Raw genomic sequence first — 16,659 nt, forward strand, 5'->3', positions numbered from 1 at the left:
TAATTGAGACCTAAGAAACTACTGAATATAAAATCCTTATTGTTATCATTTCCCCTCGAGTACCATAGGAATGGGGTGCTGTCTCAGGCTGTCTAAAGCCAGATCTGAACAAAGATAGGGTGATGGGCTGTGCTGCTGGACCTACACAGTCGAAGGGGATTTCCACCTTAGCTTTATAATCAGGCAGATTATTTCAAATCTTGCCTGTACCAATTATTATCTTTGTGTCTTGGGGGAGAAACTGTACTTTTTTGTGTCCAAATTTGTTTATCTGTAAATAAGTTCAGTATTTATTTTAAGGTTTCTGTTTTAGAATTGAATGAGCTAATTCCTTCATTTAACCTAAAATAGTGATCGCATGATTCTATGCTGGTGCCTTGGTAGTTGATTACTAAGGGAATCGGCAGTGAGAATGGGGGTGGGGGACCCCTGGATAATAGAGCTTATATTCCAGGATATGCTTGTAAAAGACTGGATGTGCAGTGGATTTTTAGTAAATATCTACTCCTTTCCTAATCTGCATTGATTGTTTATATATCTTTATACAAATATATGAACAATTTTTATTGCAATTTAAATATTTTTGTCGTATTTACATTATGTAGCTATAAAAAATACGTGAAATAAAATGATTTGACTTTTATTTTCTTTTGAATAAGCAAAACAAAATAAAATAGAAAAGAAAAAAGTTTTGAGGGAGTAGAAATAATTTTATTTCTGTGGAATCAATTCCGTATAATAGGTTTTTTGTCGTGTTGTTAAACAGCATATAAAATTGATAGGTTGTGACATACTGGAAATGAGGAAACAGTGGAGATATACTACCTCTAATGCAGTCATTTTGTTACCAAGTCCAAACTCGTTCTGCTTGCTGCATGACAGGCCAATAAATGGGGCGATGAAATGTTGGAGTAAGGAATAGTGACTTTATTTGAAAATCTGGCAGACCCAGAAAATGGCATATTGATATCCAGTAGAACTCTCTTCCCCAAAGCAGAATTCAGTCTCCTTTTATACTAAAAAGCAGCGGGGATGTGGTTGGTTGTTGCAAACTTCTCGCTGTACGAATTGTTTGTCCTTGGAATCCTTTGTTCCTGCAGCTGTCCATGTGGGTCAAATTATGGTGCCCCCATAAAACCTCCAAATAAAAGAAAGGTTATTATCTATTTTGCAACTTCCCATCTGTACATAAGTGTAGAAGAGCTAATATCCTTAAAGATCAGAGCCTGGAGAATAGGCTGTCCTGGATATTTCAGGCTAAAGGCAACTTTTTTTCAAAAGGTGCAGATAGCAAGTCGGAGCCTAGAAAACAAGGTACAGTTTTAAAGCCAAACAAACACATCTAACATGGAGTCAAATTTGTTCTTTTCTATTACAATTTCTTTTTCTAACTCATAAATAATTTTAGTAAGAAACATGAGAAATTTTTTTTTATTTTTGCTTCTTAATAACGGATTACAACTACACTTTATTGAGCAGGGATGCTGTGCGTGCCTTGGGGTCACAGCAAACTCTTGTTGGGGGTGGTCGACCCTGCAACATGCCTGATGTCCCGTGTGTGTTGGTGAGGGTCCCCCTAACCAGGGGCTCTCTTCAGGAACCACCATATGGGCATTGACCTCTGGAGACCTCTTTTTCAGCTGCAGGAAATTTTTTCAGATTTTGTGATGGAAAAATCACTCCAGCTGCAGATAATCAGGGAATAAAGGAAGAGGAAAAGGGCTTGAAGTAGAGTAGAAGAGAAGGACAGAAGATCAGGGAACCTGGGGTTTGGCAGCGGGGCCTCGGGAGAGAGAGGAGCAGAGGTGTGGTGGGTCCCGGCTACGGAACCAGCTCCTGCACCTTTCCCCGCACCCAAGCCACACAGCTTTTAATTGGGCCCAGGACTCCCTCCTGTCTGGATGTCACCCTGGGCAGAACTTTGAGAATCGAAGCTAAGGGGTGGTCAACACTCACCTAGGGGTTCACTGAGGACTTTGCTCAAGTCCACATTGACTTTCCCAGTCATGTGCCTTCACCTGTTCTTTATCTCAGTATCTGAGAAGCAGGAGCAAGGAACTCATGGAGAAATCCAGGAAGATATCTGACTGTGTTAAGAGACGACAGTCACAGCGACACGTGGAGCGAAGACACTTGCAGTAAAGTAAAATAAATTCACAACTATTGCATCAGAGCTGCAGGTGTGAGAGAGCCTAAGCCTGTCTCAGAGTGCAGGGGACAAGAGGAAAGGAATGGTAAAATTAACACTGACATTTGAAATTTTGTTAAAAAGAATGCTACTGTTAATTGTATCACTTGAATGTATGCAGGTGTTTTTCTATGAGCATTCATAGGTTCACAAAACCCCACCAGCCACGCTTGCTCCCATCTGGTGTGGGCTTTCTCAAGCACAGTGCCCTTCCTGCTTGGGTGGGCCACGCTGCTGGTCCTCGCCTGGGGCCGGACTGCTACAGGACACTGAGTCCCCAAGGCACGGCCTGGGATACATGACAGGAACATCTCTGCTCTTGGCTGAGGGCCTCCGTTTCCCCCTGCAGTGTAAGAATGCCGGTGACTCAGTTAGAAGCATGCATCCAAGCCATCCTTCCGTGTCATCACCATCTAGAAGCGGTGCCTGAATCTTCTGAATTTCTGCAGAATGTTGTTTACAATCACCTTGAACAAGTGAGTGTGTGTCCTCTTTCAAGTGGAGGAATTACTGCCGTTTTCCTGGAACTTACTCACCACTAGTCCATCTGATTTTTCTGTGCTAGGATTCAGTATAGCCTGCTAATAACTCTGCAGTCAGATCTTGAAACCCTGATGAAGAGGATTATTTATTTTCTTTCCTTATATGATAGTATTTTACTTTCAAAATTCTGAGTTTTCTGTTCTTGGAGGAATTTTTTGGGTGTTTGGAGAAACAACTTTGCTGTTACCATCTTTGTGACCTGTTGCTATATGCGTCTCATCTGTCTTCTGTCACTTGTGAGGCGGTTCCATTTGTGACCCTGTCCGGGTTATTCATGTTATAAAACATAAAATCTGTAAAAGTACAGAACCCTTTTACTCCGAAGACATTCCACAAATACTCCTTTAATCTGGGTGTGGTTTTAACAAGACACAATCATTAGAACATATACTTGCAGGTTGCCAGTGCAAAATCCCCAAATGAATAGTCTAGCTCAACATCTAAAATCTTTCTTATCTACCTTGGATATGTATGGATAAGTGAAGCAGTTTGCTAAGAACTCAAGACCAGGTTTAGGATACAGGCTGATGTAGCTCAGCAGGTCCTCCCAAGCTGATGCTCTGCCAGAGAGTGGGGTTGAGGGGAGAGGGCGTGCCCTGCCCTCCATGAGCTGACAGTTTCATGGCAAACACCTTCACCAGGTGAAGAAATTTGAGTTTCTTCTATGAACAGTGAGTCTGAAAAGAGCCCAAAAAGCATGGGAGTGACACAATCCCATTTGTCTCAAGTAGGGGAGAGTGGCTGTGGGGCCACTTGGGAGACTCGTGAGTCCAGGTGGGCAGTGTTGGTGGCTTCCACTTGAGCGGTAGGATAGTGGGTAAAAGCGAACAGATTGAAGGCATGTTTAGATGGTAAAAAGAAAGAATTAAAGCTGTCTATGAAGGTAGGATGGAGTAAGGCCCAGGTTTCTGGGTGGATTAATGAGTTAAATGATGGTCCTGCTGTGTTCTGAGGACGGATAGCTGCAGAGGGATTTCTGGGGGAAAACTGATGTGTTCAGCTGTGGGTAAAGTGAAAGGTTGTTAGATGTGTGGTCTGGGAGCTCAGGTGAGAGCCAGTAGTGAGTAGGGAGAGGGGAGAGAGACTTTCAAATAATTTTATCTTGTGAACATACATATAAGGATGAGTAATGACACACTTAACCCCTCTATATTCTGTATTTAAAACCCAGTAACATTTTGCTATATTGATTGCAGGGGTTCTTAATTTTTTAATACAAATAAAATAAATAGAAACAAAATAGTGGAGTTAATGAATATCTTAGAGTTGATGTGTGTCCTTGTATGTATTTTGATTTCTCATCTGTTTATAAACATAATCTACAAAAAGTTAACTTGCTTAGAATAAGAGTTAAACACAGGGACATGACACACTCTGTTGGGGGTTGAAGGTGATATCTTTGGCAAATTATGTAGCCTCTCTTTGCCTTTGTTGCATCTTCTGTGAATGCCCCCGGGCCCCTCATCACAGCTGATTTCCTAGACTAGAATTTGGGAGGGAGGCTGCTGAAGGGAGTAAGAGGTGGCAACTGCTAGGAACAAAGAAGACAGAGACAAAAACAGATTAAAGCCGAGAAACTGAGTCCTAATACCCTCAAAGGAGAAATAATCCCGCAGTGTTTTGAGCCACTTACCATAAGGGAAACAAAATCACGTGGATCCAAATCTCTTGAGCATATGTATATTGTGGGTGGGAGGGTATCATCAGAAAAGGGTTGAGAAGAGGCTTTTTGGTTTCCCTTAACGTTTTCAGTAAGAATGGGGCGCAGAAGCGAAAACCACCCGCTTCACAGTAGAAGGTGTTGTTTTGTGCGAAACTGACCAAAGTTTGGAAACCAGTCATCAGTGGTGCTGGGAAATGAAGAGGCTTCTGGATTGGGTTGGGCACTTGCTGTGACTTCCAGGTGACCTGCTGGCTGGGGGCTGTGAGGCGGGCAGTAGGTTTGCAGTGTGACCTGGGCATAATCCCTGGCTCTGAGGCTGCTGGTCTGACTAGCAGACCTGGGCAGATGCAGTCCTATTGGGGCATCTCGCGATGTGGCCTGGGACACCTGCCATGCTGAGGGCGAGAGGAGGGATCCCCTAAGGAGGTGTCCCTGTGAAGAGTAGAAACGTCCTCCTGCAGGGCAGGAAGAGCCTCTGAGCAGCGGGCCGGATGCACAGGCAAGAGCAGCCTGAGCACGGAGATTTCGGGGACCTGGAAGTAATAAAGTGGCCCGAACAGCCTTGTTCCTGAGAAACTGGAGGGAAAAGAAGCTGCAAATGCAGGCTAATTTCAGACCCTGTGGTGGGTCATGAGTGATAGGAAAGAAATGATCAGGGAGGCACGAGAGAACCCTGTGGTTCTCCCAGTTGGGGTGTCACACCAGAGGGAGGAGCAGAGTTATAGACTTTGTCACTTTTTATCTGTGTGACTTTGAACAATATCACCCCACCTCTCTCTATATATATCTTGATCTGTAAAGTGACAGAGTGACAACTCGTGTCATCAGAAGGCTTAGTTTAGCTCTGATCCTCTTTGTCCAGTCCTGTCAGTGCTGCCCTGCAAGGTTCTGCAGTGGCTGCTCTTACCCTGAGATGGGAGGGCGTAGAAGGGCATTGTAGCACCCGAGGGCAGGAAGGGGTTGCTTTAAAAGCAGACATGTAGCCTCCTGCAGCTGCAGACCTACAGGCAGTTTGGTTTATGGTCGTGGAGAGGACTTTGGAGGTCTTAGCATCGTCTTAAGACTTGTTTTCCCTTGGGGACCTGATTTGCCTTTGCAGATTAATGTTGAAGATTTGGGCTTCTGGCAAAGCTGTTTTCAGAGATGGGTATATATGTAACATATAGTATAAAAGGAAAGGTTTTATTTAATATTTGGGACTTTGTAGCTGTAGGGAACAGCTCTGTTGGCCTGGTTTCCACGGAGGACACTAGCGGTCGTCAGAGCGTGCGGGAGGGCAGGCAGCCTGCAGTGCTGCTGCGGGGGTTCTGCCCAGCAGGACGCTCTGCTCAGTTGACTCTTCTCTGAGTTTGGTTGCCAGAGGAGCAGACAGCAAAGTAATGAGTTCTGGTGGGATTGTATAATGACAGGAAGAAAGAGGGAGCCGTAGTTCTTCGGGACTACTATACTCTTTTGGTTCCTGATCCAGTGTGTCCCATTACAGAATTGATGAGTTGTGTCTATTCTGGGACTTGATTGAAATAAACGTGCAGCCTGAATGTTAAGAGTTATGTTTTATTTGTCAGGAGGACTCGAGCCAGGATGACCGCCTCTCAGAACACTCTGAGGGACTGCTCCCAAGAGTAGGGGAGAAGCTAGGATTATATAGGAGCTTTACAACAAAGACCAGGTAGTCAGAACAATAAAACATTGCTTGTTATCTAAAGAAAGCCAGGTATCTCAAGTTCATGAATTTAATGCTTTTCAATATATGGGAGGAAGCCAACATTTGGGCTGACTGAATATATACTTTAGACAAGCACCTAGCTATCTAGGGCCAGTAATCTGTCCTTTCTTATTCTGAGTCTGCTCAGAGGGCACCGTTGTGAATGGCTGCAGGCCTGTCTTCACTGGGGGGTGGCGGCAGCCGCTGATGACTTGTTTTCCGCATTCTTTGTTTAGTGACATGGTTGCAATATTTTCATTCAATTTGTAGTATTTTCATTCACAGAAAATTATGATATTACCCTGATTATGGATAATCTGGAAGCTTGGAATGGAACCGAGATGGAATTACTGCAGGTAACTTCTACTTTAATAAGCCATGTGTAAACATGAACACGGAGGAAGCATACAAAAGGATTCGGTGTTGAATGGGAAGGGTTTCTGCACGTACAGGAGAAGGCAAGGCAGAATTCCTCTTCTTTGTGGGCAGGTATGTGAGTCCAACTTTCCTTTCTGAAGTGCTTTCTGAGAACTGTATATGGTAATGAACCAACATTGACAAACGGTGGCACACATTGCATTTAAGAGCTGACTGGCTTCAACTTGGGTATTGGACAGGTGGAATTCATAGGCAGTGGTCAGGTGGATGGGACAGAGATGGAGCCCAGGCCTGGGCCCATATTCAGGTTGAAATCGCCATTTACTCACCATAGCGCCTTGGACTTGAATGTAACCTCTCTTAAACTGATGGTGAATCTGTGAAATGGGCATGATAATATTCGTTACTTCCTGGGATTGTTGTAAGTTCTGAAGATTATTATAGCACACATGAAGCACTTAACACACTGACACTTAGCAGTGTACACTTTGTTCGACCACCACGCTTGGTGTGTGTCAGAGCCTTAAAGGCAGCATGTGTCTGTTGAGGATGCACTGGTAGCCCCTTGGCTAGTTTGTGAATTTGGTGATTTCCTTTAATACTTGTAACTCTGTGTGCCATGGGCAGTTATTTTTATGGACAGATGAGGAATCTCAGGGTAAAAAAGACTGTGTAATTTGCCCAAAGTCAGACCATAATTTTGTGTGCAGGGGCCTCGGTTCAGCATGGGCTCCTGGGCCTTCTGCTCTCTCCGTTCAGCACCAGAGCCAGATGTGGGCTCGGCTGTTTCCCAGCCCAGAATATCCGGCAGGCCACAAGACACACCTGGTCCTGTGCTGCTTGAGCAAAATCTCCGGAGGAGAGGCAGTTACAAAAGGGATAAACATAAAAACAGACCACAGCAAATTGTGATCAGCTCTGAGAAGGAAAGGAACACGTCTGGCCGTGCAGAGCTGGGAGCTTTCCCATCGGGGCTGCTCTGGGGGCGCTCATCTCAGCTAAACAAGCTCTGCTGTTGCACCAAGGCAGGAAGGCAGGGCGCGTGTGGCCAGGTAGACAGGGCCTCGTTGATCGTACTCATTCCCTATTAAGTGGCAGGTGTCACAGGCACTTACTAATAAACAGATGTTGGCCATAATCATCACGCATTTTGCTTGGTAGTTTTATTGGCGCCAACTTTGAGAGGAGGTCTTTGAATCTGGGGAGTTTGCCGCATGCCCGTGATTACCATGGATATACCCCCACTGGTCTTTCAATCTAGACTGTTGTGGCTGTCATGTCCCAGCCTTGTGAATGGCATCGTGTAGCTTCTCCCAAGTGGCCCAAATGGCTGACATTGATATGCTTAATTCGTAGGAAATGGTATGTGACAATAAGAAAAAAAGTTAGTAAGAAATTGCAAAACTAGAAAATAACCAATTCTTCCCCTGCTGGGGGACCGTACCCTGTGTCACTCACCCCACTCACTGCCTGTCACCTCCTCCCTGAGGACTCCGTGTTCAGAAGCCACTCTGAGCCTTTGAAGAACATTTTGCCTCATGACACTGTTGACTAGGACCTGCGACCTCTCTGTCCCTGGTTAACTCTCTCTTCAAAGCCATTTAAATTTCTTGCAGGCTCCTCCACTCAAATGTAAGAATAGCCCCTTTAAACTTCTTGATGCAGCTCCTTAATGAAGATCTTGGGAAGGAAACCTAGCCAAAACCTGGGAGGTATTCACATAGTGAATGTAACCTGAGCATTTATTGACGTTCAGAATCAGAGCGGTGGGAGACACAGGAAGGCCTTTTTAAGTTAGAAAGTGGAAAGAGAAAGGACTCAGGATGTTTGAGACTGAAACATCTCAGTCCCAGCCAGCAAGGCACCGGCGTTCAGGATGGTGTGTGGGGAGTGCAGAGTTCTCAAAAAGAAAGAAGTGGTGGGATGGCAGGGAGGACATTTAGGTACTTAACTGGGGAAGGAAAAAGTTGGCTGATCAATTCATGGTTGAACAAGAGGATTGTGACATGATGTGCTTGTATTTTGGAGAGAAGGGTTTTGTGGAGCCAGGCCTAAGGAGAAATCTCTCTGACTGGGGAGTCAGCACAACAAAAAAACACAGAGAACCGGGCAGACCCCATGGCCCCTGATGGGGGAGAGGCTGCCCACCAATTGGAGACCTGGAGGCTGCTTCTGTCCCTTAGCTGGGGCCTCAGACCTCACTTCACATCCCAGTCCTGTTGATACAAGAAAAAATATGTGGGGCATGAGAAGGGCTGTGTCCCAGGCTTCCGTTGAGCCCCTGGGATGTGCCCCACCAGATTTTGTTCCTTGACTTCATGCAGTAAAGAATTCAAGAACAAGCCAGTGTTGAGTAAAGGTAGATTTATTCAGAGAGATACATTGACAGGCATGAGAAACGTCACGAAGTATGGGGGTTTGATGCTCAGATTAAAAGTAGGCACACACTCCACAGAAATAGTGTGGGCCTTCTCCGAAGAGGTAGAGAGAGGGGTTCCTGGGAGGTGGCTCTGTGTTGCTCCTTTTCTTGGGCTTCGTGGTTTCATATGCTAATAAGTAGAAGGACCAGCCTTAGGGCAAGGGGCTGGGATTCCAGGGAGTTGGCCATTTCCCACCCTTTGACCTTTTGTGGCTAGCCTTGTGACTGCCATGGTGCCTGGGGCCGTGTTATTCACCATGTTACTATTACAATGGGTGTATAATGAAGCTCAAGATCTGCTAGAAGTTAAATCTCTTCATCCTGAGCCTCAAGACCTATTGGGGGTTGAATTCTTCACCATTTTGATGTTAATTGCTGTGGTCTTTCTTGAATGGCTTGCTCTGCCCCCTTCCATCCTGTCTCACTGTGATGACACAGAGAGAGCAAAGGCCGGGCCCTGCGTGTGCTCCTGCATTTAACAGCGGGAGATGTGGGGTGGGCTGAGGATGACTCTGAGTGGTGAAAAATATGTTTCAGATATTCCCACATGAGACATGGGGACCTGCCAGCAGCCATCGCAGATTTATCTAACGGGCATTATCACTTGTGTTGTTACGGAAACAACAGGCCAGCCAAGAAATAAGCACCACTCAGAGGGTGGGAGTACTGAGATTTATTATGCCAGCGGGCTCAGAGGGGCTTCTGTTCCCAAGCCCTGAGCACCTCCAAGACGTGCACATGAGGTTTTATAGGGTTAATTACAAGTATGGGGCTTTTAGCCAATAAGGCTCAAACAACAAAAAGCAAGGAATCAATACACTGAAGCTTATCAATTTGGAACAGATCATGTTACTGACAATTGTTGACCTTGGATTTACGAGTTAGCTTGTTAGCCCAGTAAACTGACACTGAACTTCAGATTTACGAGTTAGCCCAGCAAAACTTAGATCAGTAAACCGACACTTATCACACTTAGATTTGTGACTTAGCTTGTTAGCCCAGCTGGGGTTTTTGTTCACAGTGTCACTCATCTTTTCTATTTTTCTTTTTTTTTTAAAGTATTTAATCCAAATTTAATATCAGGATTTTTTTGGAAAGAAATTTCTCTTTTTCTTTTCTTTGGGGCTCTTTTGGGGGGTAGGTAATTAGGTATATTTATCTGTTAGTGGAGGCCCTGGGGCTTGAACCCAGGACCCCGTGCACACTAAGCACATGCTCTACCACCTGCCCCATCATCTTTTTCTTTTTGCTTTAGCTGCCAAGAATCTTACAGCTGAATTTCTAGTCGGCCTTTAACACTTGCCCTGACTTCATGGAATCCATTTTTATGAGTTTACCCCCCCCTGGTTTCATTTAAGTATTGAATCTCCATTTTCTCTTCACTCTCAGTTTTGCCTTTTTGTTGTTATGGTTGTTAAGCTGTGTTTAAAAAATTGTTTAATTTCTCTTTTAGCAGGAGGCTGAAGTAAATAAATTTGTAAACAAACATCACACTTAAATGCTTTTATATATTCTAAGCTGTTTAGTAGTTAATTAAAAACCAAATTGAATACTAAAGGGATAACATTTTTAAATTATTTTTTAATTTTTTATAAAGACATAGCTGATTTAAAATATATGTTTCAGGTGTACAATAGATGCTCCATTTATAGTTACTGTAAAACATTGTCTGTATTCCCTGTGTTGTAAGATACATCCCTCTAGAGTGTTTACATTACATGTTGCAGTTTGTATAAGAAATTTGGGTAACGCAGAGTCTGGGACGTGGCTGTGGCTGACCCAGGTTCACGCAAACCCTGCCTGTCAAAGCTCAGGCCTTCACTCCTGTCTGCAGGGGAGCGAGTGGAGGCAGCTCTCATCAGCGCTGGCACCACACTCTGAGTGGCAGTGACAGCAGTGACTGTGTGTGGACGTGAAAATTGTTGTTCCAAGAGTTTTACATGCTTTTCTGCATTTAATAATTAAAGCCCTCCTGTAAGGAAGCGTTTTAAGTTTTTAATGAATAATACATTTTATTTTGATACTGATAGACTTCAAAACTCTGGAAAATTTACAGGAGTAATACAATAAATGCTTAGATACAGTTCACCTTAAAGGGCACTATTTGCCCTTTTGTGACGGGCTTATTTTAGCATAAATTTTCAAAGTTCATTCATATTGTAGCCTGAATCAGTACTTTATTCTTTTTGTTTGATAATATCCTTTTCCTTTTTTTTGTTTTTGGTCTTTTTAAAAATATTTTCATTGAAGTCTAGTCAGTTTATAGTGTTGCGTCAGTTTCTTGTGTACAGCACAAAACTTCAGTTAAATAGGAACATACCTGTATTCATTTTCATATTCTTTTTAAACATAAGTTACTATAAGTTATTAAATATATTCTCGGGTGCTATACAGTATAAACTTGCTGTTTATTGTATACATACTCAGCATCTGCAAATCTTGAACTCCCAATTTATTCCTTCCACACCCTCTCCCCTCTGGTAACCATAGTTTGGTTTCTATGTCTCTGTGTCTGTTTCTGTTCTGTAGATAAGTTTATCTTTTTGTTTCTTTGTTTTTGTTTTTTTTGTTTGTTTGTTTTAGATTCCACATGTGAGCGATCTCATATGGTATTTTTCTTTCTCTTTCTGGCTTATTTCACTTAGAATGACATTCTCCTGGTCCATTCATATTGCTGCAAATGGCATTATTTTATTATTATTTTATTGCTGAATAGTAGTCTATTGGACATATATACTACAACCTCTTTATCCAGTCATCTGTCAGTGGACATTTAGGTTGTTTCCATGTCTTCATATTGTAAATAGTGCTGCTGTGAACATTGGGGTGAAAGTGTCTTTTTGAATTACGGTTCCTTACGGATATATGCCCTGGAGTGGGATTACTGTGTCATCTGGGCCCCCAAGGTTTTGTCTTTTGAGGAACCTCTATACAGTTTTCCACAATGGCTCCACCAAACTGCATTCCCACCACAGTGTAGGAGTGTTCCCAATTCTCCACAGCCTCTCCAGCATTTAGTGTCTATGAACTTCTGAATGATGGCTATTCTGACTGGTGAAAGGTGATACTTGTTTGCAGTTTTGATTTGCATTTCTCTGATAATGATATTGAGCATTTTTTCATGTGCCTATTGGCCATTTGTATGTCTTCATTGGAGAAATGTTTCTTTAGGTCTTCTGCCCATTTTTGGATTGAATTGTTTGTTTTTCTTTTTTATCAAGTGTAAAAGCTGTTTACATATTCTGGGAATTAAGCCCTTGTCACTTTCATTTAATGCAACTATTTTCTCCCATTCCATAAGTTGTCTTTTTGCTTTAATTTTTGTTTTCTTTTCTGTGCAAAAGCTTGCAAGTTTAATTAGAACCCACTTGTATATTTTTGCTTGTATTTCTATTGCTTGAGTAGACTGCTCTTGGAAAACATTGTTCAGATATATGTCAGATGTTTTGCCTATGTCTTCTTCTAAGAGGTTTATAGTGTCTTGTCTACAATTTTAAGTCTTTAAGCCATTTTGAATTCATTTTTTTGTATGTTGTGAGGGGGTAGTCTAACTTCATTGATTTACATGCAGCTGTGCAGTTTTCCCTGCACCATTTGCTGAAGAGGCTGTCTTTACTCCATTGTATGTTCTCACCTCCTTTGTCAAAGATTCAATTACCAAAAGTTTGTGGGACTATTCTTGGTAATTTTGTTTATCCATTCATTGATGGATGGATATTTTTAGTGACTTTTAGCTACTCTGAATGATACTGCTATGAATATTGATGTGCAAGTTTTTGTGAGAATACATTTCCATTCTGTTGGCTGTACAGTTGGCCCACCATATCTGTAGTTTCCACTTCATGGATCCAGATGGCTGATTGCAAAAGGACTTGATCATCCTTGGATTATGGTATCCAGGGTGAGGGGTTCCTGAAACCAACCCCCCGAGGACACTGAAGGATGACTCTACATGTAGGAGTGGAATTGCTCAGCCACATAACTCTAACCTTTTGAGGAAACATCGGGCTTTTCCAAAGAAGCTGCCCCATTGCCCCTTTCCAACGGCTGCATATTGAGGGTATCCATTTCTCTGCCTCCTGACTGACATTTGTTATTGTCCATGTTTTGATTATAACCATCCTAGTGAGTTTAAAATGAGATCTCATTTTGATTTTGATTTCGCTAGTAATGCTGAGCATCTTTTCAGATGCTTATTGGCCAATTGTGTATCTATTTAAATCCTTGGCAAATTAAAAAATTGGGTCGATTTGCTTTGTATTGTTCAGTTGTAAGCATTTGTTTTATATCCTGGATACTAGTCTCTTATTAGATATATGCTTTGCAAGATTTTTCTCCTATTCTGCAGATTGTCATTTCACTTTAATTTTTTTAAACATTAAAACAATTTCTTTATAGGGGAGGTAATTAGATTTATTCATTTTGTTTTTCTTCCTTAGCACGCACTCTATCATTTGAGCTACCCCTTTCCCCTTTCATTTCACACTCTTGATGATGTCCTTTGTAACAAATGATTTTAATTTGATGAAGTCCATTTTATCTATTTTGTTTTATCACTTGTGCTCTTGGTATTGTATCTAGGAAGCCATAGCCTATCCTATGACCACAAAGATTCATACTATGTCTTCTTTTAGAAAGTTCATACATTTAGTTTTTACGTTTCTGTCTGTGATCCATTTTGAATTAATATTTGTTATATAAAATACGGGGTCCAGATTCCAGATACATTCTTTTGCCTTCAGATACCCAGGTGTCTCTGCTCCATTTGTTGAATAGACTATACTTTCAATGGAGTTTTGTTGGCACATTTCTGGAAAACTGACTGTAAATGTAAGTTTCCCCCCAGGATTTTTTATTGTGTCTCATAGATTTCTGCATCCAAACTTATGACAGAAGCATAATGACTTGAGTGCTATAGATTTGCTGTAACCTTTGAGTGAGTCCTCCAAATTTGCTCTTCTTTTTCAAGATTGTTTTGGCTGACCTGGGTCCCTTGCTTTCAATATGAATTTTGGGATCAGTTTTTCAATTTTTGCAAAGAAGTCAGCTGGAATTTTGATAGGGATTCCATTAAATATGTAGATTACTTTGGGAAGTCTTAACATTTTTAACAATATTTTCTACCATTGCATGATCATGGGATGCCTTCCATATATGAAGATATTTTAAATTTTTTTGGTGATACTTCAAAATATTCAATGTACAAATCTTGTAAACTTTTGTTAAATGTATCTCTCATTTTATTTTTTATGCTGTTGTAAATGGAAAGGCTTAGCTTCATAAGGGTGGGACTATATATATCAATTTATTTATTCCTAGGTTTCCTACATAGCAAATACACTAGGTTTATATTTGCTACATTGATCTATCCACAATTCTTCCCACCCCCGTGTCATAAGAAACCAAGACCCAGCTTAAGCCATCTGAACACCTATGTGGAAGTGAGAAATGAGACCTTTGGGTGGGATTTGTGTAGATGATACTGAGATCTTATTCAGGATGGCTTCATCTTAATTTCTTTTAAACAATCCTTTCAGAGTATATAGTCAGATACATTAGGAAAATGCTCTTTTGATGTGCAGAGGAGCTAAGACTATAATTTTCAAGTAATTTCTAGTGAGAGTGTTGTACTTGAAACATAATTTGCATCAATCTTTGAAGATTTATGTTTCAGGAGCTTTGAGTAAATAATACCTGTCTTTATTCAATAACTACAACTAAATGCTCAAGCAACATGTAAGAGTTTGAGCAAACTGCTCCCGCCCCGTAGTGCTGGTTGGTTGCAGCTGTAACTGGAGTCAGCGCTTACCTTGCCCAGTACACTTGTGCTGATCTGCTCAAAACAGTTCGTCCAACAGTTTGTCGGTAGTCTTTTAGACAAAGCCATAAAGCATTGATTTAAGGTTGCTGGAATGTAATCTATTCTTGTTAATATTAAGTAAGCACATATTGAGTACTTACTGTATGTTGGGAATTGTCCCGCAGCCTCACATGAATATTACTTCTAATAAAACCTCTCATATTTCCCTGTTATTTGCACTTTACAGATAAGGAGACTGAGGATTAGGTCTTCTCTCTTTTGGGGGGAGCTCATTATCAATGATGGGAAGTTGTAAGGAAAAAGATATTGATTCATCCAGAGAAAATATTTTTCTGAGATTCAGTATTGAAGAAGGTAACCACTGAAGAGGGTGATCATTGTTTGAGTGAGACGAGCCCCGGGTTGTACGGAGTCAGCATCCCTGTCCTGGACGCTTCATGTGTAGAGCTGCGTGGTGGGTGAGGCGGCACGGCCGCGCAGGGAAAGCGGATGCCAGGCCGTTGGGCTGTGCTCAGGCCCGGTGGGGCTTTCTCCTAAGAGCAGTGGACCGTCATTGACAGATTTTAAGTAGGCTAGTGCGGTGCTCTCGTAGATCACTTTTGTCTTGTAGAATGCTTAGAAACATTTAGAAGGCTTGGCAGGAGGTGATGTGATGAGTCAGAGTAGGGTGGCTGCGAGGTGTAGCAGTGTTCAATTTTCAAGTGATTTTCAGTCCCAGGTTTGTGGCTCAGTAGCCGTGTCACTTTGGATGACACACCCAAGGAAGTGAAACAATTTATCTAATCAATAGAAGCAGTGATGTACCGAACTCCCAGGACTGCTGTGTAGATCCAGTGACATAACGTGTGCACAGTGTGCAGCATGGTCCCCAGCACAGAGTCAGTGCTGATGGAGTGCCAGTGAGTACCTGGTAGGACAGGTGTGGGTGGTGGATCTCGTTGACTGAGGAAATTTGTCCCTGAAGGAGGGGTCTTGTCACATCTGTGAGTGATTGGCCTGAGCTGGGAGAGGCAGGGAGACCTTGTCCCCGACCATGGGCCCTGGGCAGGATGGCTATGGGAGGAACACCGTGAAGTTAGCTCTTTGCAGGTGGAGTTGGAGGTGCCCTTGAGACATCTAAGTGCAGTGTCACAATCACAGAAGTGGTCTGGTCCCGGGCTGTGCATTTTCCTGCCGAGATATTGATCTCTGAACGTGAAGACATACTTTACAGGACAAGTGAATAGTAGTATCATCTCACATCAAAGCTCACATCTCTTTATTCATCACTCACTTTGCTAATTGGGTACTTACAGAACACACTTCACTGTCCTCCCCTGGGCTCAGGCTCCACAGAAAAGAGCTGGTGAGTCTCCCTCTTTTCCAGAAGAAGACACATTTAGCTGGTAGACTTCTATACCTCGCCAGACTTAGAATTTTAGGTTGTTGATTTAATTCTATTTTCTGTTGGTCATCTCCTGACAGGAGAGACGTTTTACCTCATGGTCAGGTTTCAATTAGCTGTTACTGAGAATTGCTGGTCTGATCCATAGTGTATTTATTCTATTAACTTTGTAGAGTACTTATCATTTTTCTGTCTTTGCTCTTTAATTTTGTTTGCCCCTTCAATTTTCTATCTTATTTGGGACCTTATTTTATTTTTTAATTAAAAAATGTCTATTAGCAGTTAAGAAAACAAAAGCAAAGAAAAAATGCACATGATAGCTAAATTTAGAAAATATCTTGTGTGTTTTCTGTCTCAGCCATGGAGGGTTCTAGAAACTCGTGAAAAGCTTCATTACATAAGTTCCTTTAAATTCTGATTAAGAAATAAAACCTTCCTTCCTCATCTTTCAAGCTGCACAGCTAATTGTCAAGAAAGTGAGGGGAAATTCTCAGAAGCCAAGACAAACCAGAAAGCAGGGATTCTGGGAGATACGTGAGCCTTAGAAGCCCTGGGGTG

At 42.2% G+C, this 16,659-nt stretch overlaps 1 protein-coding gene across 4 annotated transcripts in view; it reads left to right on the forward strand.

The window, feature by feature from the left end:
- Positions 1-16,659, forward strand: part of LOC140686264 (trafficking protein particle complex subunit 9-like) — a 109,657-nt gene that overhangs the window by 89,514 nt on the left and 3,484 nt on the right. The window contains exons 1-3 of one of the 4 annotated variants that reach the window (XR_012059969.1): positions 2,083-2,143; positions 2,538-2,664; positions 6,385-6,513. Coding sequence is in view for 3 of the 4 variants with exons in the window: in XM_072939979.1 (XP_072796080.1) it covers positions 2,538-2,664 (127 nt within the window). In the remaining variant the exon portion in view is untranslated. Of the gene's footprint in view, positions 1-2,082; positions 2,144-2,433; positions 2,665-6,384; positions 6,514-16,659 lie in introns of those variants that run through there. The other 3 variants (XM_072939981.1, XM_072939980.1, XM_072939979.1) reach the window with 3 other exon arrangements.

Source organism: Vicugna pacos, chromosome 16, assembly GCF_048564905.1.
Source record: "Vicugna pacos chromosome 16, VicPac4, whole genome shotgun sequence".
Classification (NCBI taxonomy): Eukaryota; Metazoa; Chordata; class Mammalia; order Artiodactyla; family Camelidae; genus Vicugna; species Vicugna pacos.